This window comes from Centroberyx gerrardi, chromosome 5 (assembly GCF_048128805.1).
Source record: "Centroberyx gerrardi isolate f3 chromosome 5, fCenGer3.hap1.cur.20231027, whole genome shotgun sequence".
Lineage (NCBI taxonomy): Eukaryota > Metazoa > Chordata > Actinopteri > Beryciformes > Berycidae > Centroberyx > Centroberyx gerrardi.
In genome coordinates this window covers 36,174,281-36,200,293 of record NC_136001.1, presented here as the reverse complement: position 1 = coordinate 36,200,293, position 26,013 = coordinate 36,174,281, and the positions used below count along the sequence as shown (strand labels likewise).

At 43.7% G+C, this 26,013-nt stretch overlaps 1 protein-coding gene across 1 annotated transcript in view; it reads left to right on the top strand.

Annotated features, from left to right (window-relative positions):
• Positions 1 to 1,028: 1,028 nt before the first annotated feature.
• Positions 1,029 to 26,013, top strand: part of stab1 (stabilin 1) — a 102,200-nt gene continuing 77,215 nt past the window's right edge. Inside the window, 15 exon segments of the mRNA XM_078283630.1 lie at positions 1,029 to 1,154; positions 4,284 to 4,420; positions 6,292 to 6,407; positions 7,339 to 7,424; positions 8,737 to 8,806; positions 8,997 to 9,092; positions 9,273 to 9,386; positions 10,625 to 10,812; positions 13,823 to 13,959; positions 14,068 to 14,195; positions 15,531 to 15,607; positions 16,891 to 17,013; positions 23,238 to 23,372; positions 24,681 to 24,752; positions 25,983 to 26,013. The exon segment at positions 25,983 to 26,013 is cut by the window's right edge and continues 83 nt beyond it. Coding sequence (XP_078139756.1) covers positions 1,104 to 1,154; positions 4,284 to 4,420; positions 6,292 to 6,407; positions 7,339 to 7,424; positions 8,737 to 8,806; positions 8,997 to 9,092; positions 9,273 to 9,386; positions 10,625 to 10,812; positions 13,823 to 13,959; positions 14,068 to 14,195; positions 15,531 to 15,607; positions 16,891 to 17,013; positions 23,238 to 23,372; positions 24,681 to 24,752; positions 25,983 to 26,013 — 1,561 coding nt within the window. The 5' untranslated portion in view covers positions 1,029 to 1,103.

The following is a 26,013-nucleotide window of genomic DNA, read 5'->3' as shown; positions in this document are numbered from 1 at the left end:
CTCTGTCTCTCTCTCTCTCTCTCTCTCTCTTTCTCTCGAACCGACCTGGCAGTCAGCGTCCAGATTATTGTTCTGTAGTAGTATACATAAAGCAGGTGTTGAGTTATTATTATAATTGTATTTTCTTGTATCTATAGAATATGTAGATCTTCTATATGTGTAATTATTTTCCTTTAGCAGCAGGTTGGCATTTGTAATTGTGAACTTTCTGTGCTGTCGCTGTTTTATTTCTGTAATAAACTTTTCAAAAACAATTTTACAAAGTTATTTTGCAAATCACTACTACTTTTCCTGCTATTACTGTTACTACTACTACTACTGCTACAACTACTAATATTACTACTACTACTAGTAATACTGATATTAATAGTACTATACTACTAACTACACAAAATGTAAAAATGCCAGACATGAATTGATAAAAGGCTACAGAAGATTAAAAGCGGTTTAAAGGTTTTCAGTAGTTTTGTGTTGAAGTCTCCTCAGACTGGAGGAGGAGATATCTCTGGGAGGTTCCACTCTGCCAGACTCTGTTTGGGTTTTTCCTCTTCCTACATCAGACCAGCGGCTCCGGCTCACTGTGGCCGGCTGGCAGGGAGCTCAGCAGAGGGCAGGAGCTAGTTGGTTGATCAGTTAGTTAGTTAGTTAGTTAGTTCCCAGATAAGAAGGATTTCTGTCTTTAGTCTTCAGGCTGGATGTGAGGGAGACCACTGTGGATCCGGTCTGCTCTGTGCTGGAGTCTGAACAGGACAGAGGGTTTCACTGCTTCGGACGAGCTGTGGGAGCAGAACACCGGACTGAAACACCGTTTCTCCCGCTTTAGATACTTTTAGTTTTTCCTCCCTGAATGTGACGGAGGACGCCGCTCAGAGAGTTTGTTCCTGCAGACAGGAGGAGAGCTGCTGGTGTTTCAGCTTCAGCTCAGATGCTCCACTTTTTCTACTGACTGGGATTCTGCTGATAGTGGGCGAAGACGCCGGGCTGCTGCTGCTTTGTTTTTCCTCTGGAGGTGAGAGGAGATTCAACAGACAGACTGACAGACCGGCAGACCGACAGACAGACCAACAGACCGTCAGACCTTCGCATCTCCCCTGGCTCCAGCCATGCTGCTGCTGCTGCTGCTGCTCTGCCTGCAGACCTCACTGCAGCAACAGGTACCGCACCTTCACCTGCCTTACTAGTGTAATTCCAGTTACTACCAGAATAACTCCCGATTCACATTTATATCATCCATTCTAGGGAAAAGTAACCCGCACACTGATAAAACAGTGAGGAGAAAGTCCAGAACTGAGTCTTTGCTGTTTGAGTTGCAGAAAGGACCGAAGGGAAAATGTACTAAAATGTTGAAAGCAGTTTTCTCTGAGGCGAGTTCCACTGACAGACTGTAAAACATCCAGTAGGAGAGAGGGGGATTAAAGCCTCAGGTAGACACACACCTGCAGCATCAAGACTCAGCAGTGTCACTGGACAGACAGCTGACCAATAGGAGACCGGCGGTGAGACGTAGAAACTTGCACACTGATTAAATGAGGAAATGTTCACAAGAGAGTCTCACTGATGAAAGATTTAATACAAAAAGTGCTTCATGGTGAGAAAAATAATGCAAAAACAGAAAGGTTTCAGTCCTGGACCGTCGCCAGTCTGTTTGCTCAAACAAAGTGATGATGGTCTAGGATGGTGGGAGGTGGGACTCGAGTCACATGACTTGGACTCGAGTCACATGACTTGGACTTGAGTCACAGTTTTAATTACTTGAGTCTTGACTTGCTGCATGAAGAGAAGACTTGAGACTTGACTTGACTTGGGTTCTGGTGACTTGGGACTTGACTCTGACTTGTACTTTGATGACTTGAAAAGGTTTCTAAAGTCTTGACTTGAGATCTTGTGTTTGTGTAAATGACTTAGATTGAAAGTGATGAGATTTGTTCCAGCGGACGACTGAATTTAAATTCTGTTTTCTGAATTTGTATGGAATGATTGAATTTATTGAAGTTGAAAGTGATTATAGAAATCAAACTCATGATGCTCTTACCGAGTTTTTATCCTATTAAAACCATATTGCATTGAAAAGTCCTAGATATTTAGTTTTCTTTAAGATATTAAATTGATACTGGACTCTTGATTTGTTCTGACTCGGCATGTGCAGGAACTCGAACAGTCCGAATGGGGTGATCACCGCCGTTTTGGGGACGTCCACCTGGACGGGCACCTGGTGGTATCCACGAACGAGGTCCACTTTGGAAAAGATGACTTTCCCCGCCAGGTGGGCGAAAAAGTCCTGGATGTGCGGAACCGGGTAGCGGTCCGGCGTCGACACGTTGTTGAGACGGCGGTAATCGCCGCACGGGCGCCACCTGCCGTTGGGCTTCGGGGTGATGTGGAGGGGTGAAGCCCACGGGCTGTTGGAGCGGCGAATGATGCCGAGGCGCTCCATAGTCTCGAACTCCGTCCTGGCGATGGCGAGCTCGGCCGGGTCGAGGCGCCGGGCCCGGGCGTAGACCGGGGGGCCGGTGGTGGCGATGTGGTGTTCCACCCCGTGCTTGGCGGTGGATGACGAGAAGGTGGGCTGCGTGAGGTCCGGGAACTCGGCGAGCAGACGGAGAAACTCGTCCGCGGCGGAGAGCATGCTAGACAGTCTGATGGAGTCTGCTCCGCTGAGTGTACATGTGTATGAACTGAAGGTGACAGCGTCGATCAAGCGGCGGTGTTTGACATCCACCAGCAGTCCATAGGCGCATAGGAAATCCACGCCGAGGAGGGAGACGGACACTTTCGCCGTGTCCCAGCCGAACCGCTGTCCGCCGAAACACAGCGCCACGTACCTCGTGCCGTGGGTGCGGATGGGGCTGCCGTTAGCGGCTACCATGGGGGGGCCGTGTCCGCCGGCCAGGATGTCCACTCCCGATGCGGGCGGGACGCTCCTCTGTGCGCCCGTGTCGCACAGGAAACGCCGTCCGGAGATGGTGTCCTGGATGAACAGCAGCCTGCCTGCTCGGCCGACGCTCGGGGCCGCTACTGAGCGCCGGCCCCGGCGTTTCCCGCCACGCCGAAGTTGCATGGCGATCGGCACCGCTTGGCTTTGGGCCCAAACTTTGCGTGGTAAAAACACAGGCCGGGGTCCTGCCGCCGACGAGGAGCTGTCGCTACGGCGGCGACCGTTGTGCCTCCAGGCGGTGGTGAAAGAGCCGAGGCAGGAAGCAGCGCGGCCGCACAGTGTTGTTGACCAGCCAGGAAAAATTGATCAGCCTCCTCGGCCAGAGCACGGCAGTCAGTGATGGCGGTGTTGGCCAGGGCAGCCCGTACCCGGGAAGGCAGCTGTCGCAGGAACAGGTGGACGAAGAGGAAATCGGGTTTGTGTCCACCCAGGAGATCCAGCATCCTGTCCATGAGCTCAGACGGCTCGCTGTCGCCGAGGCCTCGCAGAGAGAAGAGCCGGCCAGCCCGCTCGGCGTCGGAAAGTTCAAAAGCTCTCAACAGGTGGGCTTTGAGTGTCTCATATTTATCCTGCAGCGGGGGAGTTTTGAGGAGGTTCACCACTCGGGATGCAGTCGAACTCCCGAGGGCCGACACCACGTAAAAGTACCTTGTGGCGTCCGCGGTGATCTCCCGAAGCGCGAACCGCACTTCCGTCTGGGCGAACCAGGCCGAGGCCGACGATTCCCAGAACTCCGGTAGTTTGAGGGAAACTGCGTTAGTCGCCATGTTCATGAAGAGCTGTCACTGGAAACCAGCAGACAAACGTCAGGGTCACCAGTGTACAAGTGGCAGGAAATTTGAGACGGACAACTTCTCTTGTTGACTACACCAACTCGTGTGTCATTTATTTTAACCACAGAGCAAGACAATTTACTTTGCGCTCAAAAACACAACGTTACGTCGAGCTGACGTCAGACTCTTAAAGGGACCGTGTCTCCTTAACCCTGAGAAGCTCACAGTATAACTGTGTGTGTTAAACATACCCAAACCACAGATTATGGTGAATAATGTCTATAGAGTCCGCCACAGCCACATGGAATACCACTGTTGTTATTATTATTATTATTATTATTATGTTTTTCTCAATTTATAAAATGAAATGCACACCTATTTTGCTACTTACTTCTACTGTTGTTGAGAATAAATTATGATTATAATAATTCAGTGTTTGTTATTAATAAATACAATCCTGAACTTTTCATGCTCTTATATTTATACGGCTAAAGTAAAGGCTAGTCTATGGCAGACGGTCTCAGACTGTGTTCCAGCTGTTGTCAGGTGTGGATCTGAGTCTCTGGTCTCTGCAGGACTCTGCTGCTCGCTGTGATGAGCTGCAGACTTTGACCCTCCAGACGTCCTGCACCTCCTGCGCCGCCGCCGCCGCCGCCACCTGTCCCCCCGGCTTCACCAAGACCAGCACCGGCATGGGCACCGCCAACTGCAGGTAACTACCATGTTACTATGGAGACAGCCACCTGCAGGTAATGTTGCTATGGGCACCGCCAACTGCAGGTAACTACCATGTTACCATGGAGACAGCCAACTGCAGGTAACTACCATGTTACCATGGAGACAGCCAACTGCAGGTAACTACCATGTTACCATGGAGACAGCCAACTGCAGGTAACGTTACCATGGACACCGCTAACTGCAAGTAACTACCATGTTACCATGGACACCGCTAACTGCAGGTAATGTTGCTATGGACACCGCTAACTGCAAGTAACTACCATGTTACCATGGACACCGCTAACTGTAGGTAATGTTGCTATGGACACCGCTAACTGCAGGTAATGTTGCTATGGACACCGCTAACTGCAGGTAACTACCATGTTACCATGGAGACAGCCAACTGCAGGTAATGTTACCATGGACACCGCTAACTGCAAGTAACTACCATGTTACCATGGACACCGCTAACTGCAGGTAATGTTGCTATGGAAACCGCAAACTGCAGGTTAGGGTGTAAAGCAGGTTCACATTCAACATATTTGGCTCACTATAGCTAGCTACCAGAAACTAGCATAGCTAGCTAGTTGCTAACTAGCTAGTAAGTTAGCTAACTAACTCACCTGCTAAATACGAGCAGACACAGTTGTTGTTCCCGCGATCGCTCGCTAGTTTGATAACTGTTGGTCAGTCTGAATCCTCACTGATGAAACATGTTGAAGTAACATTAGTTGTATAATGTGTCAGACTTCTTTTTTTTTTGTATGATTTATTTATGGGTTTTTCAGGTTTACAAATCAAACAGCATATCACAAAACACAGGTACATCTCAATACAACACATGGAGCTTCACAGTTACAACAAAAAGAGAGATTAAGAAACAACAACATACTGACAAACAAACTAAAAAAATAAATAAATAAATAAATAAATAAATAAGTAAATACATAAAAGGGGAGGAAAATATATATATATATATAAAAAGGGGTATTAAGTAAGTTATGGTTAAAGAGAGGTCGTGGTGTAAATATACAAAGGTCAGATAGGTAGGTAGGTCAAGGTCAATACTAAATCAAGAGGGCAGAGATAGAGGTTTTTCAATCGGGAAGTGGCGGGATAATTTGAATGCTATCTATATATTCTGACAAGGGCTGCCAAATTTCATCGAACTTGGGTAGGGAGCCTTATAGGGTATGCTTGATTTTCTCCAGCTGCATAAAATGCAGCACGTCCCCAAATGTGTCAGACTTCTGGGTCATTTTCCAACCCCAGTGTGACGTAAATTCAAAATGGCCGCCACAGGAATAAGGTGAAATAACACCAGTGGGTGTTGAGGGAGGGGAGAGTGTTCCCATCCGGTCTGGGCTTTGAACCAGCAGCCTTCTGGTTTTCAGTTATGTAGCTTCAATAGAAGGAAGGCGGTGGAGCTAGCTGACATGTTGCATATCAAACATGCTGCTGTTCCTGGCTGTATGTATTACATACTTTACATATTGTGGCTTGTGTTATTCTAGTACTTTCTGAACTAGTAACTGTAGACGTTCTTGAGTTCTCTCTTGGGTGTAACAAAGGCATTTTAGCACAGAAGTAGAATGAATAGAATGGGTATTTCCATTCTAATCAATATTTTTCAAAGGGTAGAATCAATCAGCAGGTAGACTCTTTCTTCCAGCTAAAAGGTCGAAGTGGGAGAGACTGGCGGCGATGGAGACGTGTGGATTCACACACGCTAATCAATCTTAAAGTAACTGAAGTAATCAGATTACATAGTGAAGGTAACTGTGGAAGGATGCTCACACAGCTTTATGAGAAACATTGGGAGTAATCCCAGTGTAACTAAAGTAATCAGATTACACTGTGTTGCAGTTACGTGGTGCAGATGGGGGGCAGGGACGTGGAGCTGGCTGGGTGTCATCAGTCCTGTGTGAAGAACGTCCTGCGGCCTCAATGCTGCCCGCAACACTGGGGCCCGCTCTGTCTACGTGAGGCTGCACACACACACACACACACACACACACTGTAACACTTGTCAGATGCGAGCCGCATCAGAGACACGCATGGCTTCTGTTCCTGTCGGACTACACAGCGCTCTGTTGTGTGTTTGAGCCATATAAATGTATATAAACACCAAGATTTTGCTTATTATAGTAATTTATCACTGTGTCAGTAAATAAAATAGTGGATATATGAACCAATGTCACTGAAATAAATGTTGGAGACGAGGTTATCTATGGAGCCACTGAGAAGCTTCTGATTGGCTGCAGTATGCCTACAGACATATGGTACATTAATGTTCCTCACGGTACAACTGGAGTTGCTTATGGAAAAATAAGCAAAACTAGATAATTTACCCGTAGGTACAATGTAGACTGGAGCAACACAACCAGCAGAACGAGACCAGACCTGCTGGGCAGATTCAAACAGGCTACCTGAAGTGCTGCAGCAAGTTCAGATGCACAAATGTTACGCATGCTGTGAAGTTTACACTGTTCTGAAAATAATAAATAATAATATCTCATCAGTCGTCAGACACACATTTAGTGGCTTAGTTTAAAAGATATTAGATGCAGAGACTTAGTGGATTGACTTGGATGACAAAAATCATTTCTAATCACGTGTCTGTCTGTCTGTCTGTCTGTCTGTCTGCCTGCCTGCCTGCCTGCCTGCCTGTCTGTCTGTCTGTCTGTCTGTCTGTCTGTCTGTCTGTCTGCCTGCCTGCCTGCCTGCCTGCCTGCCTGCCTGCCTGCCTGCCTGCCTGCCTGTCTGTCTGTCTGTCTGTCTGTCTGCCTGCCTGCCTGCCTGCCTGCCTGCCTGTCTGTCTGTCTGTCTGTCTGTCTGTCTGTCTGTCTGTCTGTCTGTCTGCCTGTCTGCCTGTCTGCCTGTCTGTCTGCCTGTCTGTCTGTCTGTCTGTAGCCTGTCCCGGCTGGTCAGGGAAGACCTGTAACTTCCATGGAAGCTGTCTGGATGGAGACCTGGGCAACGGGACCTGTATCTGTGACGTCAGTATCCTACCTGTCTGTCTGTCTCCTACCTGTCTGTCTGTCTCCTACCTGTCTGTCTGTCAGAGTTCTAGAACAGAGAAGGTCTACAGTCAGGGACCCTCTCTTTAAGCTGGTTCTCCATCAGGAACCTCTAGCTAACCTCAGCTAACCTTGGCATGTTTTTAGTGCTCAGAGCATTTTTTGGTAAAAAAAGCACAGAGCTTCAAACAGGGTTTCAGTGGTCTCCTAGCAACGCCCAGTGCTTCCCACAATGCATCTGTTTAACAGTGATAGATAAAGGAGACTGGTACCCGGAGAGCGTGAGGGGGCCTTTCCTGGGTCGTCCTGGTGGATCAGTGGACTTAAGGCCAATTTATACTTCTGCATCTCAGTGTCTCCGTGTCAGAATCACCAACAGAAGTAGAAACGCTCGCACCGCCGGAGAAACCTACGACACACAACGATGCAGAAGTATATCTTGGCCTTAAAGGATAAGGCTGGTGTTTTTTAATGAATTTCTTACTGTCAACAAATCCTATGACAATAACAAAATCAACAATGTGTTTGCTCTCCTCCCGTTACTTTCTGACTTCCCACGTTCCGTTTTTATCCTTCAACCCGGAAGTCATTGGCTCCGACTGTAAGCTGAAAACCTTTAAATACAGCTCACAAAGACATAGTTTACATTTTAAAAATCTCTAACTGTTACCATGAAAAGTCAGGCTGTTGTAGTTATTACCAAATCAAATTCAAACGGGAACAAATTCTTCATTACGCCGGGGACTATTTTCTGTGCTACGGAACTACTTTCCTGAGATGGAAAACGTGTTTACGGTCGGCTTATTAAGTCGTTTGAGGAAAAAGTCGTCCGGCCCGGTGCATCGTGATGATGAAATATGCTGCAGAGCAGCAGCATGGCTCTGTGACGGGGTTTAATAGTTTTTAATACAATGCAGTTCTCTGGCTGCTGGGACATGAGGCTGCACTGGGCACCGCTACATGGACCAGACTTGTTGGCAAAACAAAATCATTGCTGATTTTGTTATTTTCATAGGATTTGTTGATGGTAAGCAATGCATTAGAAAACACCAGCCTGATCCTTTAAGGCCCAAACCCTGTACTTACACTGTTGTGAGTTTTAGACCCACTTCAGATCTTCATCACATCAGTTTCTCTCTCTCTCTCTCTCTGTCTCTCTCTCTCTCTCTCTGTCTCTCTCTCTGTCTCTCTCTCTCTCTCTCTCTGTCTCTCTCTCTGGTTGTTGTTGTGATCAAACAGAAAAGATATGAAATAATGTTTTTCAAAAACCTTTCTCTCTTCTCTGATCCAGGACGGATTCTCCGGCTTCGCCTGCCAGGAGTGTAAGAACCTGAACACCTTCGGAGAAAACTGTGATAAAGGTATGCTCTCTCTGTCTCTATTTCTATCTCTCCCTGGCCTCTGACCTCCGACCCCTCTGGTGAAATGTGCACATAAAAGAACCACACAAGTGTCCCTTAAACAAACACAACTATATGAAAGGCTATTTGAAACTATTCTAATCTCTCTCTCTCTCTCTCTCTCTCCATCTCCATCCATCCATCCATGCAGTGTGTGACTGTGAGAATGGAATGTGTAATACGGGTCCAGAAGGTGATGGACAGTGTTTATGTCAGCCTCCATACACCGGGAGGCGCTGTGACCAAGGTGAGACCGGATTAGATTATATTAGACTTTATTAGATTATTGGATTATACACACTTGTTTCATTAAACCTACTCATTGCCTCACTGCAGCTCAGCGCTCTCGGGGTGCGAGGTGTTTACTGTTCACCTGTGTTATATGTTACTGTTGCCTTCAGTGACCGTGTTGTGATGTTGTTCCCAGTGAGCACCAGCTGCAAGAACTGCAGCAGCTTCTCCTACTGTAGAGAGCAGGGAGACGCCGCTGTGTGTGAATGTCTGCCGGGACACAGGAGAACGCCACAGAACACCTGCGCAAGTAAATACTCAGATACCTTCAACTGAATTCTTTTTATTATTTTATTTGACCGTTATTTCTCCAGGGATGGAGGTTCGGTGCCTTGCTCAAGGGCTCCTCAGCAGTAGTTGTTGAGCGGGGTGGGTGGGGGGTGTTTCTCATTCACTTTCCAATGCCTTTTTCCTCCATTGGGACCTGGGATTCGAACCGGTGACCCTCCAGTCACAAGCCTGCCTCTCTGACCTCTAGCCTCAGTACATATTAGACCGAATCCCAAAGCCCGGTCTGACGGACTTTGAGGCGCCCCCCCACCGAGTTCTGTCTCACTGCAAAGTCAGCAAGTGCTTCAGGGCTCTAATGGGAACTTCAGCAGCCTTCCTTGCAGACTTTTCAGAGGGAATTGCCCATAATTCATAGCATCAGTTACATCAATAAACGAGGACCCGGGGGAAGCGTCCAAAAAATGTAAGCAGATCAAGCTTGGCAGTTGCTGAGAAGAAAATGTTTGCATGTAGGCATAAATCTGTGTCTGCAGGCGTTTGTATCTTCAGACAAACATGTTTAGTTACGATTTCCAGATCTGTTTTAATCCTATCGATGAAAACAGATGGACAAATACATCTGGGCTGTATCCAAGGCAACGTGTGATGTCATCAAGCCTGTCTCCGTTCTCCTTTTCATATCATTTCAAGCTCTCACGCTTGGCAGGATGCTGAACACGTCGGTGATGTCGCCCAAAGTCCGCGAGTCTGGACTTAAGCGCATTTTATACTTTAATGAAAACATCGTCTCTGCATGTAAACTGACGCTATTTGACGTGTATTTGGGGTTGAAAAAGATCTCCGCGTAGGTGTTGGAACCTGCCCGAAAATCTCAACTTTGCGTCGAGTCTACGTGGAGTCCCGCGCTCTGATTGGTCGATCATAGAGGCGATCATGACGGCATCCAACTCTTCAAGCTCCAGCTGCTCCAACTCATCCCGTTCCTCCAGCCGCGTCGCTGTAGTGGCGTCCATGTTTCGTTTTGGTGCGATATGATATTGTTTTTAAACGCTCTCACCCTGCGTTTGGGATTTCAACAACATGCTGCGCCACATCAACACAGAAGTATAAAAACTTAAATGTAAGCGCCGCCGCGTTCTTTACATTCACGCTTTATATTATGTCTGCTTTACGTTTGGAGTTGTAATAAAATGTAGAACCTGACATGGAATATGAATATGAGGTGATGTAAAATCTGTCTTCCTGCCTCCTGCCCAGGTATCTGTTCAGCCAAGAACTGCCATGTCAACGCTGACTGTTCCTCGGTGGGGTCAAAGGTCATGTGCGTCTGTAAAGCGGATTACGAGGGCGACGGCAGGATCTGTGTACCCAGAAACCCTTGCTCCATCGACAACGGAGGCTGTCCCCTCAACTCAACCGTCTGCGTCTTCAAAGGACCCAACAAGGTGCGGACGCCATCAGGACCAGAACCAGAATCAGAACTAGAACTAAAACCAGAACTATAACCAGCACCATAACTACAGCCAGAACTAGAACTAGAACTAGAACGAGGACCAGAACTAGAACCAGAACTAGATTGACCTTAAGAACCAGAACCAGAGCTAGAACTAAAACCAGAACTATACCCAGGACCATAAGTACAGCCAGAACTAGAACTAGAACCAGGACCAGAACTTGAACCAGAACTAGATTGACCTTAAGAACCAGAACCAGAACTAGAACTAAAACCAGAACTATACCCAGGACCATAAGTACAGCCAGAACTAGATTGACCATCTGTTGCAGAAAATATTCTGTTGTAGGTTTGGATCAAGGAACTGGGTCAGGGTTTACCAGAGACCAGGCGGGTCTCAGTCTCTATACGTACACAGGAAGAGTCCAGATCACAGCATGACTTCCTGTATTCTCCAGGGAGGAGAAAGTGATTTCTCTTTTTATACAGTGATACAAACAAGTTGATGCAAATGAGCTAAATAGAGAAGTGATTATTTTTAATCGTGCACTGTCTGCTTCTAACTGACTTCCAAGAACTGCTGACCTGAAAAATATACACAGTCAGCAGAAAATTACTATAGGGTTAGTTCCAGCTGTGTCAGCAGAAAGGTTTAGCAGAAGTTAACAGTGTCAGCAGGAAGGTCAGCAGGAAGGTCACTGGGCAGACGGGCGGTTCCATTAAATGTTCTCAAAATATTAGATGTTAGTAAACTATGCATTATATACAGCAAGTTTCTCTAACAGTCTCAGAACCAGAACCGGGACCAGAATTACAGCCAGAACTAGAATTAGAACCAGGACCAGAACTAGAGCCGGAACTAGCACCAGAACTAGAGTGACCATCAGATCCAGAACCAGAACTAGAACCAAATCCATAACTAGTGTGACCATCAGAACCAGAAGCAGAACTGGAACCAGAACTAGAACCAGGACCAGAACTAGAATGACCATCAGAACCAGAACTAGAACCAGAACTACAGTTACCATCAGATCCAGCACCAGGACCAGAGCTAGAACCAGAAGTAGAACCAGAGTCAGAAGTAGAATGACCATCAAAACCAAAAGTAGAACCAAAACTAGAGTTACCATCAGATCCAGAACCAGGACCATAACTAGGACCAGATCCAGAACCAGAACCAGAACCAGGACCAGGACCCGAACTAGAACCAGGACCAGAACTAGAATGACCATCAGAACCAGAAATAAACTGTTAAAAAATAAAATTGATGAGAATTGACGACAGAACCAGAGTGACCATAACATGAGAACCAGAATCAAAGCCAGAACTAGACCCAGAACCAGCATGAAAAGAAGAGTGTAACCCCCCTCTCTGTCTCTCTCAATTCAATTCAATTCAAAGGGGCTTTATTGGCATGGGAAACATACGTTTACATTGCCAAAGCAAGTGTGAAATAAAAACAAAAAATGTACGTACAATTAAAGATATAATAGAATAAAGAAATGTGTAAACAGAGCTGTGTAACATTGCAACATTGCAATCAAATATATAAATAAGAGTAGGTCAAATTAACTTAAAAATACAAACAGAAAAATTGTGCTTTTGCTGTTAAAAAAAAAAATATATATATATATCTATATATATATATATATATACAGGTAAGTAAAGATAACTTAAAATAAAAATAGAAAAATGTGGACATTGCAGTTAAAAAAATATAAATACAAATAAGTGAGAACTGTGTAAACACTTTTTTTTTTTTACAAATGTATTTAAAGGTATCTGTTCTGTTTGTATGTACAGTATGTCTATGTACAGAGATCAGCACGGTGCAGATAGTGCAGGAATACACAGATGATTGACAGATGACTGACAGATGATTGACAGATGATTGACAGATGATTGACAGGTGATTGACAGGTGATTGACAGGTGATTGACAGGTGATTGACAGGTGATTGACAGGTGATTGACAGTCTTTATGGTGGTTGTATTCCATTGGACGTCCTTTTCCTGTCACAGCTCACAGGTCTTGCTGCTGTTTGCAGCTTGCTGTATTTCACCCAGCAGATATGGAAGTTTTTTGTTATTAGTCATGTTTTCAAAATGTTTTTGGGTGTTTGTGATCTGTGGTTTGTGTCTCTGATGTCTTGGTACAGTTGGCAGATAGTCTCTCTCTCTCTCCCTCTCTCTCTCTCTCTCTCTCTCTCTCCCTCTCTCTCTCTCTCTCTCTCTCTCTCTCTTTCTCTCTCTCTCTCTCTCTCTCTCGGCTGTGCTCACTGAGTCTGTACAGAGTGAAGGATTTCCTTAGTTCTGGATCAGTCACAGTCAGGTATTCTGCCGCTGTGTATTCTCTGTTTAGGGCCAAATAGCTTTCCAATTTGCTCTGGTTTTTGATTGATTGATTGAAGAGAGGGAAGTGACGGCTAACTCTGATTGGTTCTCTGGAAAAAGAGGGAAAGTGTTCACCAACTCTGATTGGGTAAAGAGAAAGCATGAATGAATGAATGAATGATAAGTAGTGTACCTGATTGAAATTGCATAATACTTCACTTAATATAGCCAATTGGAATTTGAGGTCTGTGAATTTTATCATTTCATTTAGGATGCCGTCAACACCACAGGCCTTCCTGGTTTCAAGTGGTTTTATTTTGTCCTGTAGTTCTTTTAGTGTACTTGGGGAATCTAGCGGGTTCTGATAGTCTTTTATGGTTGACTCTAAACTTTGTAGTTTATCTTGTATGTTTTTGCTGTTTATTCTTCTCTATTGGACCAAAGAGATTGGAGAAGTGGTTTACCCATACAACTCCATTTTGGATGGGTAGATCCTCGTGTTTTTGTTTGTTTACAGTGTTCCAATTTTCCCAGAAGTTGTTTGTTTTTATGGATTCCTCAATAGCATGTAGCTGGTTTCTAACATGTTGGTCCCTTTTTTTCCTTACTGTATTTTTATACTGTTTTAATGTTTCTCTCTCTCTCTCTCTCTCTCTCTCTCACTTCCAGTCCAGCTGTGAGTGTATGGTCGGCATGTCACCCATAGGTGGCGCCCCGGAGGCGGGCTGTCAGCTGGTCTCTGCCTGCTCATTGGACACCTGTGACTCCTCCGCTGTCTGTCAAACTGGACTGGATGGACAGCCGAGGTCAGACTCGGTTTCTGTGTGTCTGTCTTCCTGTGTGTGTGTGTGTGTGTGTGTGTGTATAAGTGTCTTCCTCCATCAGTTACCTCTCTCTCTCTCTCTCTCTCTCAGGTGTGTGTGTGAGGCGGATCAGATCGGTGACGGGCAGCGTTGCTATGGTAACCTGATGGAGCGTGTGATGGAGCTGGACAGGAAAGGAAGCCAGAGAGGAAAACTAACTGGAGCCATCACTCTGTTCGGTAAGATTATCACTAACTAACTAAGACGGACTGACGGACGGACGGACGGACGGACGGACGGACGGACGGACGGACGGACGGACGGACGGACGGACGGACGGACGGACGGACGGACGGACGGACGGACGGACGGACTGACGGACTGACGGACTGACTGACTGACTGACTGACTGACTGACTGACTGACTGACTGACTGACTGACTGACTGACTGACGGACTGACGGACTGACGGACTGACGGACGGACGGACGGACGGACGGACAGTGCTGGAAATGTCCAGAGTTTCCTGGGGGAAGCTACAGAGAGATCCTGGGTATCATCATCCAGAAAACCAATCCATATGAGCAATGTAATGCGCCTGTGATATACAACCTACTAGATTAGTCAACTGCTTTTTCCTCACTGTAATTCTGATCATATGTTTTCTGCTTGTAGAATATTCTGTTAAGAACAGGCCTGTTTTCACAGTGCGATATCTGATCTGTTCTAACATCTACTTCTTGGCAATCTTACTTATTCTATATCAAAAAGAAAACTGTTATCAGACTGTTATCATAGTTCTTTACAAGGCGTTATAAAGATTTTTTACTTTTTAGGCTTCTTAGCTCTCCACAGCACCAAAACAGCTCTAATCAAGGTCACAAATGATTCTGGTGAGCGTTCGATTTTAATCCTACTACATAGTAACTCTGCTTTCCACACGGTTGAACCGCAATTCTAAATCAATCGGCTGGAAAAATGAGTCGGTGTCAAGGACTCGGCTCTTGAATGTTTTTCCTCCAAACTCGCTGACAGAACTTTCTCTGAGGCCTCTTCTTCTCTGGCCCCCTTCACTTGTGGTGTTCCCCAGGGGTCCATACTTGGTCCCCCGTTATTTTAAGTTTACATGCTTCCCCTGCGGCACGTAATTCTTTAACACAATATCCATATCCATTGCTATGCAGACGACACCCAGCTCTACGTTCCTCTTCAATCCAGTGAAACATGCAACTTAAGTCGTATTATGACTTGTCTCTCAGATTTTAAGTGCTGGATGTCGCAGAATTTTCTCCAGCTCAGTGATAAAAAAAATCAGAGATGGAGCCCCATTTTGGTTCTCTCCTACATTATTTATTTTGGGGAAACAAAATGGTGCAGGCCCTCCAGGGTAAGGTTGACTGAGCCTCACTCTGCTTCACACTCACACTGGGAGCTGCCCAGTACAGCCACAGTCTGATGCTGGTGTCCACTGAGCAGCTGTGGTGGGTCAGCTGGGGATTTGCTGCCATGTTTTTGTTTTATGTGTCTCTGATGTGACCTTTGACCTCTAGTGTGTGTGTGTATGTGTGTTGCAGAGAAAGGCTGCCTGCTCCCGTTGAGTCAGCATGGACCCTTCACAGCCTTCATCCCCCTGCTGAAGACACCTCTGTCTGTAGGTCACCTGTCTGTCTGTCTGTCTGTCTGTCTGTCTGTCTGTCTGTCTGTCTGTCTGTAGGCCTGCATTGTACCCCTAATGGTGCATTCCATTGGAAGTCGGAGGTCGGTAGTTCCGAGTTGGAACTACTGACCTCCGATCTAAATGTGTTCCAGTGCGTCTTCTCGGTAAAACATGGACCCAACAGCCTTTACCCGTTAACATTAACGGCAGCTATCTGACAGCTCGTTACGTTAGCAGGCGAGTTCATACAGCAAAGACTTCTATCTGCTAACGAAGCACAAGTCACTGAATTACGTTACAAATGGAAGCTACAAAGTTGTTACAATACGTGTTCATAACACAAAAACTACATATCAAGTAAAATCAAGTTTTATTAAGTACAAATTGATGCTGTGACGTCAGCTGTGTTTATGTCGGAGAACTCGGGCGGAAATAATTTTGTCCGACTTTCCGACTGGGAACTCCGACTTGAACAACCGTTCCTTTGCACTTTTCCATGTTGGAAGTCGTCGAGTACAATGGAATGCAGCTTATGTATGCATAAGCAGGAAACAGGCCCTTGTTCAAACTGCAGTGACATATTTAATCTGCATTTGCCTCAGGGATAAAAGAGCGCCAAAATCTGTTACTACACCTTTAGAGAGCCTGAACCTCCATCCACAGGGAAGAAGGGAAAACTCAGAGAAGAGAGGCTGCAGGGGGTCCTGAAGAATATCCTGAGGTTTCTTAGTAACTCTCTTCTGATAGATATGACTCAGATCATTGAGGTCGCTGCCAGTGATTTGTGATTTTAGAGCACAACTTCACAATTCCTCTTAATAAATTATTTTCTGACTGATTTAGATTACCGAACCAGCAAATAACTGCAAAAGAAAGAACGGACTCAATGCAGGATGAATAGAAATTTTTCCATAAGAGACTTATCTACATTAAAACTACGTAGCTTCCTTAAAAAGAATAAACATTGGTGACCTTTATTTAGATCGCCTTCACATTGGGCTCAAAGCATATTATTATTTATACTGCCTTACCACCTCTACCTGCTCACTGTTAATGAGGGAAGGTTATAGGGGGGCAGCAACCCCCGTGTGAAAATCAATGGCCATCTCTTTTGTCTTAAGTTTAAGAAAATATTGGTTACACCAGTGTGCAAACTCATTAGCAACTGGGCCATGGCAAGTCTCACCATCCTTTAGAAGGCTCACTATAACAGAATCATCTGCTAATGTAATGACATATCTGGACTCATGATAAGGGCTTTAATTACCCATCTCCAGGGTGTGGAGGAGGAGCTGGTGTGTAAAAACCACCTGATCCTGGGTCAGCACCTCTACAGGGATCTGGAGGGACAAGACTTCAACCTGTATGGAGGAGCCAAAGCCAGGAGCAAAGACAACAAGGTAAACCTGAAACCAACCCCAATAAATAATCATCATAATCAAAAGAATTATAAATAGCCCGTGGCAGCGGCAAAACCAACCGGCCCCTAAAAATGACAGTCGAGTGAAAAGAGGAGAATCACTGATCACTCAAATAAATTATATATGATATAAAAATAAGCAATAAAAATGGTAGAAATAATAAAAAATAATAAACTGTCTCAATTACTTACAATTTGGATCACTAAATATGAAACATTTGTGTATCAAGCAAGTAAGCAAGTTTATTTATATAGCACATTTTCATATATTGCATGCAATTCAAAATGCTTTACAAAAGAAAGGAGAAAAAAAAGATAGCATAAGATAAGAAGGCATAAAATACTTAATTCATTCATTATGAAAAAATATTAAAAGGGCATAGGAGAAGTGCATAAAAAGGGTACACAGGCAATTTAAAGTGGTTTACATTTAAATTGAAATACAATATGCCATTTAAATAAACAATTTAAAGTCATAAAAATAATCAATAGGAATCATTAGGAATCCCTCTTTCAATTTAAAGTGCGTAACGTTAAACATAATAAAAGATATAAAATGGAAGAAAATAGGATAAAAATAAAATACCAAAATAGCAGGAGATCCATAATGCAGACAAAAGGTGGCTTAGTTATTATAGGCAACGGAGAACATGTACGTTTTTAGCCTAGATTTGAAAGTGGTCAAGGTAGGGGCATGTCTGATATTATCTCATTGGGAGCCATTGTAGAGACTTGAGACTTGGGGTGATGTGTTCATATTTTTTAGTTTTCGTCAGTACTCTGCTGCTGCATTTTGAACTAATTGTAGCTGCCCAAGAACTTTTTTAGGTAGGCCCGAATAGAGACCATTGCAGTAATCCAATCTGCTTGAGATGAATGCATGGATCAGCTTTTCCAGGTCCACTTTGGATATGAATCCTCTGACTCTCGCTATATTTTTCAGATGATAAAAGGCAGATTTAGTAACTGATTTTATATGGCTGTTAAAATTTAGGTCCGACTGCAGGATTACTCCTAGATTTCTGGTCTTTAGTTTTTAGAGAAAGGGAGTCGAGATAAGATCTAACTTTTTGGCTCTCATTTTGTGGGCCAAAAACTATAACCTCAGTTTTGTCCTTATTTAATTGAAGAAAACTGTGGCACATCCAGTCATTAGTTTGTTCGATGCATTGACACAGTGAGTTAATGGGAACATAATCACCTGGTGAGAGGGCTATATAGACTTGAGTATCATCCGCATAGTTGTGGCAGTTGATTTTGTTATTGTGGATGATTTGGCCCAATGGGAGCATGTAAAGATTGAAAAGAAGAGGACCCAGTATTGATCCTTGTGGGACTCCACAGACTGTGACAGAGACAATTATGTGAAACCCCATTCATTTTATCTACAGAAAAATCGCTATGGAACCGTGAGCCATATTTGGGCATGTGGGCGTCAGACTTACGAGGTCTATTAGGCTTATTACTACTCAGATCATAACTAGTCATACTGGTTGAAGATAATGTGCTGACCTACCTTTTATGTACACATACACACGAACACACACACACACACACACACACACACACAGAAACACACGCACACGCACACACACAAATACATAAATCAACACCCAGCAGTGAAAACTGACTGGAGTCTGAGATGGTAGATGTGTGTATTTCCTAGTTTCACTACATGTAATTAAACTAGTACTTTAACTCCATTTGTAGTACATTTTAGGTAGAGTATACCAATCTTTATCAAACTAAAGACAAATTATGTCTGGACTCTCAAGATGATGTCTGTAAAGCCATGTGTAAATTGATTAATGTGGGGCACTAATACAGTTATAATATTCTTTCTGAGGCTTTCAATATGGGTTGGACTATCACCTGTGACCTGTCACTTGTCTCTTTGTTTTGTTTCCCCACTGTGGCTCACCAGAGTGGAAGTTGGTGGACTGGTTAAGCACATGTCTTTAGATCATGAGGTTGTGAGTTCTAGTTCCTTGATGTGTACTGTGATCGTTTTGAAGTTTCATGAAAAGTAAATCAACACTAAATCACACAGTGCAGAAAACCCAAAGCAGGTGTTTGACATCGTCTGTCAATGGTAAAATACCTGATTTGGCATCACTGATTGGGGCGTGGCCGGACGTTTCAACCCATAGAGAGCAGTGCAGCAGCAGTTTTCTACTCTGTGATTTAGTATTGATTTATTTGCTAATGGAGAGTACTACAAAGTTCTGTAAAGTGATTAGCACAGTCAATCAGCATCAGGTTGTTGGTTCAAGTCCAGGCTTGTCTTTCTGAAGTCATAAACTGCCAAGAACATGGGTCATATTTTCCAATAAAAAGTTTAACTGTGAGTAACTTGGAACAATGTGTGATGAACAATATGGTTGCAATTAAATGCTAAACTTGACTGAAGTCAAGTTTAGGATTGAGACAGGATGAGTCCTGGATTCCATCTCCTTCATCTACCAGACTGTGAAGCTCAGGTTGTCCAGTTTGGCCTCGTCTATCAGAGCTCCTGAGACCAGCTGTGGATCCTCCAGCTGGGGGCGCTGGACTCTTTCCACTGTAGCCTTGTAGTTCTGCAAGCTTGAGTTTCTCAGAGTGCAGACTGCAGAGAAGCTCAGACCCTGAAGTTTTGGAAGCCATTTTCTCTGAGTTAAGCTAAAAACAGACTGGGCAGACCGTTCAAACAGAAAATCAGTCAGTCAGTTGTGGTACTGCTCCCTCCTCTAGAAAGTTCCCTGAAGGTTACTTTCACGTTGAGTCGTGATTCTTCTAAAACTCATATTCAGTGTGAACAGTCAGCAGCAGGTTGAAGTCGCAGTATCCCAGTATCCCAGTATCCCAGTATTCCAGTATTCCAGTATTCCAGTATCCCAGTATTCCAGTATTCCAGTATTCCAGTATCCCAGTATCCCAGTATTCCAGTATTCCAGTATTCCAGTATCCCAGTATCCCAGTATTCCAGTATTCCAGTATTCCAGTATTCCAGTATCCCAGTATTCCAGTATCCCAGTATCCCAGTATCCCAGTATCCCAGTATTCCAGTATTCCAGTATTCCAGTATCCCAGTATTCCAGTATCCCAGTATCCCAGTATTCCAGTATTCCAGTATTCCAGTATCCCAGTATCCCAGTATCCCAGTATTCCCTCCTGTAGCTGTCCTCCCTCAGTGGAAGTCGTGGGTTTGGTCTCAAGGTGAATCTTATCGTCTGTCTCTCGGTGTGTGCCTCTTCTCAGTGAGCAGAGGAAGTTTTAGGACTTTTTTGTCAAATTACTTTTTTGTCATTTGAGGAGTTGCTATGATGGGGCAAACTTGTAGAGCAAGGACAGCCAGATAAATGTTCCAGGTTTCAGGTCTGTCGGATCAACCTTTGAGTTCTAGCCTTTTGAAAAAAAATTTTTTGACTTGTATCATCAGATATATTGAATTGATAATAGATTCCACAATAATCTCCTAAAGTAACTGAACAATTTAAAGTTTGAATGGAGTTGCTAGTGTGTGTGCAAAGTTTTGTGGAGAAGAATAAACTTGAACCAGTAAGTTGTGGGATGTGATGACAGAGCCAAGCCATCTAACGTAGAGAGAAGAGGAGGGGGCCGAGGATGGAGCCCTGAGGGACGCCGGTGGAGAGGATGGGCACTAAAGACAGACTTCCTCTCCACGATATCTGATGAGATAGAGATAAGAGATAAAAGAAACAAGAAGTTGCCAAATGGAGGGATTGAAGACAAAAGAGGAGAGGGACTCTTGTTGGTCTGTCACCACATGACCAGAGTACTAGTATCTTTTCATGATTACTTTTGTATTTCAGTGAGTACTTGTATGTATGTTATAATGAATGCTATGGAAGCGTAATGCAATGAGAAAAAAAAAATTGCCCTGTTTTTCTGAATTAACGAGATAATTATCTCAGAATTCTGAGAAGTTTTCATGTAAAAAAAAATTCTGCTCTGTTTTTCTGAATGAAGTCGGAATGAGAGCTTCTCTTGGGATTTTCTAGATTTCTCTTTCTAGAGACAGGCTTCTTTACCTTTTTGAGCAAGAGGTTCTCTTTTCTTACTATGATGATTTGTCCTATTTGGCTTAAGTTGTGGCTCTTATGAAATAGATTTTTTCATAGCCTATATGCCCTTCTTAACAGCTGTATTATTTATTGAGTCCTTCTCTTATTGATGGCCCTCTTTAGGCGGTACAACAAAGGTCACTTTACCCCAGATTTATAGGACTCTTACTGCTGTCGGTAATCAGAGGTAATTTGTTATGTGGATTTACTCTTTACTATATACAGTATATATATGTATCATTTTTTTTCTATTTTCTTTGTTTCTTTCATGTATTTACTGAGTGAGACAGACTGATTCCCATATGTTGTGCCACTCTGATGACGTCACTGATTATGATTTGCTACCAGCTGTGTACCTTATTATTTAACCTTGTACTCAAGTGTCTGTACAACTGATCTTGAAAAAGACCCTTTGGGTCGAAACGTCGATTAAATATCTGATGGCATCGGCATGAGAGTGCGGTTATCTTCCTCCTTTGGTTTCAGCTTGTTCCCATAGCCAGCACCTCCCTCATTGGTGTTTTGTTTCCGCATGAAGTTTTGATAAACATAGGCAAGGCAAGGCAAGGCAAGGCAAGGCAAACGTTATTTATATAGCACATTTCATACACAAGGCAAATACAATGTGCTTCACATAAAACAAAAAAAATACACACACAACTATTTAAAATGACATTAAAAAAGAAAGAAAGATAGAGATAAAATAGGTAAAACACATAAAAGAAATAAAAGAAATAAATAAAGATAATAACACCTGTTACATCTACATACAGATGATTTAGCGGAAGGCCACAGAGAAAGGAATGTTTTGAGCAACATAAACAATGAAATTATAGAAAGAAAATAAAATTATTTTGAAAAAAAAAAGAGTAATGTCCAGTATAATGAGTAAAACTGTCAAATACATAACACACGTAAACATGTAACACAGGTAAATAAAAGGTTAGAAATACTCATTACAATTTTTTCTACTTGTTTTAAGTGTGTTTTGGAAAAGGATTTGTTTGGTGTTATTTGGGGATTTCTTCTGTTCAGTGTATGCAGTGTGTTGGTATGAATCTGAGTCTGATTACTAGGTGCTTCCAAAATTTGATTGTTTTCTTTTTGAAGGTTTGGGCAGTTCCTATAGACTTTGAGTATATTTTTACAGAACTCTGTGTACTTTTTCAATTGGGTTTGAGTCCCAGTGCTCTTCTTTTATCAATTAACCTCAAATTTCACTTCCATATAAAAGAATTGGTTCAATAGTGCTTTGGAAAATCTTAAGCCAAGTCTTGATGGGGGGGTTTGATTTGGATAGATGCTTCTTATGCTGTAGTAAGCTCTATGGACTTTATCTACTAATGCATTCGTCGCCTTGACAAAATGTCCTGAAGCGCTGATAGTCAGATTAAGACATGTATACTCCATTGTGTGACTCAGTGTTGTGTCACCAAGTATAAATTGATATTTTTTCATTTGTGACCTTGTTTTTTATTTTTTTAAATATCGTAATTTTTTGATTGACTCTCAGTGCCCAATTTTCACAGTAATTATGGAGTATATTCAAATTTTCTTGGAGTCCTTGTTCTGTTTCCGATAGCAGTAGCAGGTCATCTGCATAAAACAGGCACCTGACTTCTTCTTCCTGTCATTTCAATCCTGGAGCTGGGGAGTTCTCTAATCATTTTGCTAGCTGGTCAATGTATATATTTTTCCTTTAGGTTTTTGGTGCACGTGTTTTTGAATAAGGGTATGGAGGATAAGTATGTGGTCTGTTGTTTGGGATTAACTTAATACATTGTTTTCCGTAAGGAAGGATATCATTCTTGAATTTATAATGCTACAGAATAGCTTCCCCAGGTTAGAGTTCACACACACTGCTCTATAGTTGTGGGGGTTTAGATTATCACCTCTCTCTCTCTCTCTATGTCTCTCTCTCCCTCTCTCTCTCTCTCTCTCTGTCTCTCTCCCTCTCTCTCCCTCTCTCTGTCTCTCTCTCTGTCTCTGTCTCTCTCTCCCTCTCTCTGTCTCTCTCTCTCTCTGTCTCTCTGTCTCTCTCTCTCTGTCTCTCTCTCCCTCTCTCTCTCTGTCTCTCTGTCTCTCTCCCTCTCTCTCTCCCTCCCTCTCTCTCTCTCTCTCTCTCTCTCTCTCGGTGTAGAGGTTCATCCTAATGGACGACCCAGGCAGGCTGTACACTGTCATCCAGGAAGACCTGCCAGCAGCCAATGGGATCATCCACATCATCGACCAGCCAATCACAAACACACTTCCTGATCGACCCCGGGACGAACAGGTGGGTTAAAGGGATAGTTTCAGTTTTTAGGGGAATTTGGCTATTTCTCCTACTGACCCAGAGTCAGAGGAACTTGTGGACACTTGTCTCGTGTCTTTGCGTACTGTTTAGTAGTAGTAAGTAGGAAATAAACCTTTTAACCTCTCCAAAGATGGATGGCTGCTCTAACAAAGCTATACATTGTAATTTACATACACTACTAGTCAAAAGTTTGGACACAGCTGATTGAATTTACTATGTTTTTCATTATGTTAAAGCCATTTTGATCTAAAGGCTTATGCTTAAATGCTTGAAAGTTGTTTATATAAATAATGAAGTTGATGACTATGTATGAATTTCTTTCCAAGGCAAAGGGCTAGTATAATAAATAAATAAATAAAAATGTGAGCTATTTATTCGTTTATTGTTTTTTTTATGTATTAATTTACGCATTTTTATAAATATTCCCACATTTATTTGACCATTTATTGATTCATTCATTTATTGATTTATTTATTCCTTTATTTGTTATTGCATGTATTCATGCATTCATTCATTCATTTATTCCTTTATTTGTTATTTATTCATTCATTCATTCATTGATTTCTTAAAATGACAGTTCTGGTCCTCCATAAAGGGCGGCTACTTTCTAGAATGACTTCACAGTGATTTGCCTGTTGTTGTTTAGTCGTTGCAGACAGTTTCTGATGCTTCGCGGTAGGAAAGTGACTGTCCAGGGATGATTTCCGCTTGTGGACTACCACAATGTTACAAGGAGTACAAAACGGTTTGCCTCCACTTTCGTGCGAAACATTTGGGCATCTGAATGCGCGCTGCGATGATTAGTTACCACGACACCGAATGCGACAATTGGTCCAAATCACAAGCGGTCTGTTGATTTGGCCGTTTCATGCGGAAAAGTTGCGGCAATTTTGCAAAAATGCAAGCTCTCACAAATATTGCGGAGATTTCTTGAATTTGCGTTAATTATTGCAATTGCAAAATCGCAAGTTCCTGGAGGGACTGATATATATGTAAAGAAAACTAAAAATAGAAATTTAAGAAATAGCAGTCTTATTTCCCCCAGTGTGCACATAGCTGTGTTGGGAAGCTATGGAAATCAGCAGTAGAGAAAAAATACTAATAGTAATAATGATAATAAACTGAAGTATATACAGGTCTGGAGAATGTTGCACTGGGTTCCAGAGTATGAAGAGGTGTAACTACACACCTGTACAGCCAGAGCAAAACTGACAGTTGCAGATGTCAGTAGTTTGACTTCTTTCTTCTTCTTCTTCTTCTTCTTCTTCTTTTTCTTCTTGTGTCCAGTTTGCTGATAAGACGATCGGAGAGATTCTGACTCAGGATGGAAAATACAACCGCTTCCTGTCTCTGGTTGATGTGAGTAGCCAATAGCGTCGCGCTTTGTTGTAAAATGACATAATTCCTGGTTGATGCTCTGATGACACCATGCAGAATGCAGAGTACAGGAATAATCCCGGAGAGTTTCCTGTGGTGATGTGACTGTAATCCCAGCACACAGCGCCCTCTGCAGGATTATGGCTTTTATACAACAGTTCCTGTAGATTAGGTCACCATAATCCAGGATTGGTAAAATGGTCATCTTAACTAGGCTGTGCTTTGCAGAGAGGGTGAAGGATGCTTTATTGTGGAAGAGGAAACCAATGCATGTTTTGACTTTGGAAAACAGGGTGTTGAGTTTGAAAGGAAAGTGAACTATCAAGCCAAACACCAAGGTATTTATATATGTTGACAAAGTCTAGCTCTGTGCCATCCAGAGAGGTGATGTTCGGTGTTTAGAAGAAGGTGAAGGTTGAAGAAGGCGTATTGGATGCTGTTGAAGCTCTGAGCGCAGTGTTTAGAGAGAGGTACAGAACGGTGTCGTCAGCATACGGATGATGTGAGGGTTGCCAGCAGCGTAAGCAACATTGTTCATGTAAATCTTGAAAAAGGTTGGACAGAGAACGGACCCCTGAGGACCCCCCATGGACAGGGGGTCAGACAGCAAACCCTCTACTCTCTCAGACTCTCAGACTGAACACGGCCAGAGAAATAGCTGCTGAACCATGCCAGACATCCCTCTGTGAAACCAGCCTGTCAAACAGGGTGCACTGGTCCACCGAGTCAAAAACCTTTGCCAAGTCAATGAATATAGCCGTGCAGTAATGTCTGTTGTCAGTGCCACATATGATGTCCCCTGTAGTCAGCTCTAAACCCAGATTGCATTGTGGTGAGAATACTGTGGGACTCCAGGTGGCGGTGAGCTGTTTGTTGACCAGTTTCTCGAAGACTTTGGAGAGGCACGGCAGACTGGATATGGGCCTGTGACAGGAATTCAGAGGTCTGCAGAGAGAGGTTGAACAGACAGGTGAGGCAGGTGAGATAATGTGAGCCGCCAACTTCCAGAAGAAGGGGTCCAGATCATCCAGCTCCGGTCTGAGCAGCTCCCCAAGCTCCTCCTTCTCCTGTGTTGTCTGGAAGGAGACGTGGGGGAAGCTTTGGGAGGGAGCGGTGCTAGAGACTGAGGCAGTTGTTTGGTGTATATAAGACTCAGTGAAAGCAGTATAAATGTGGTAACGGCAGTGTGTGTGCGTGTGTGTGTGTCGGTAGAACTGTGGCTCGCCGCCCCCCCTGCGGGGCC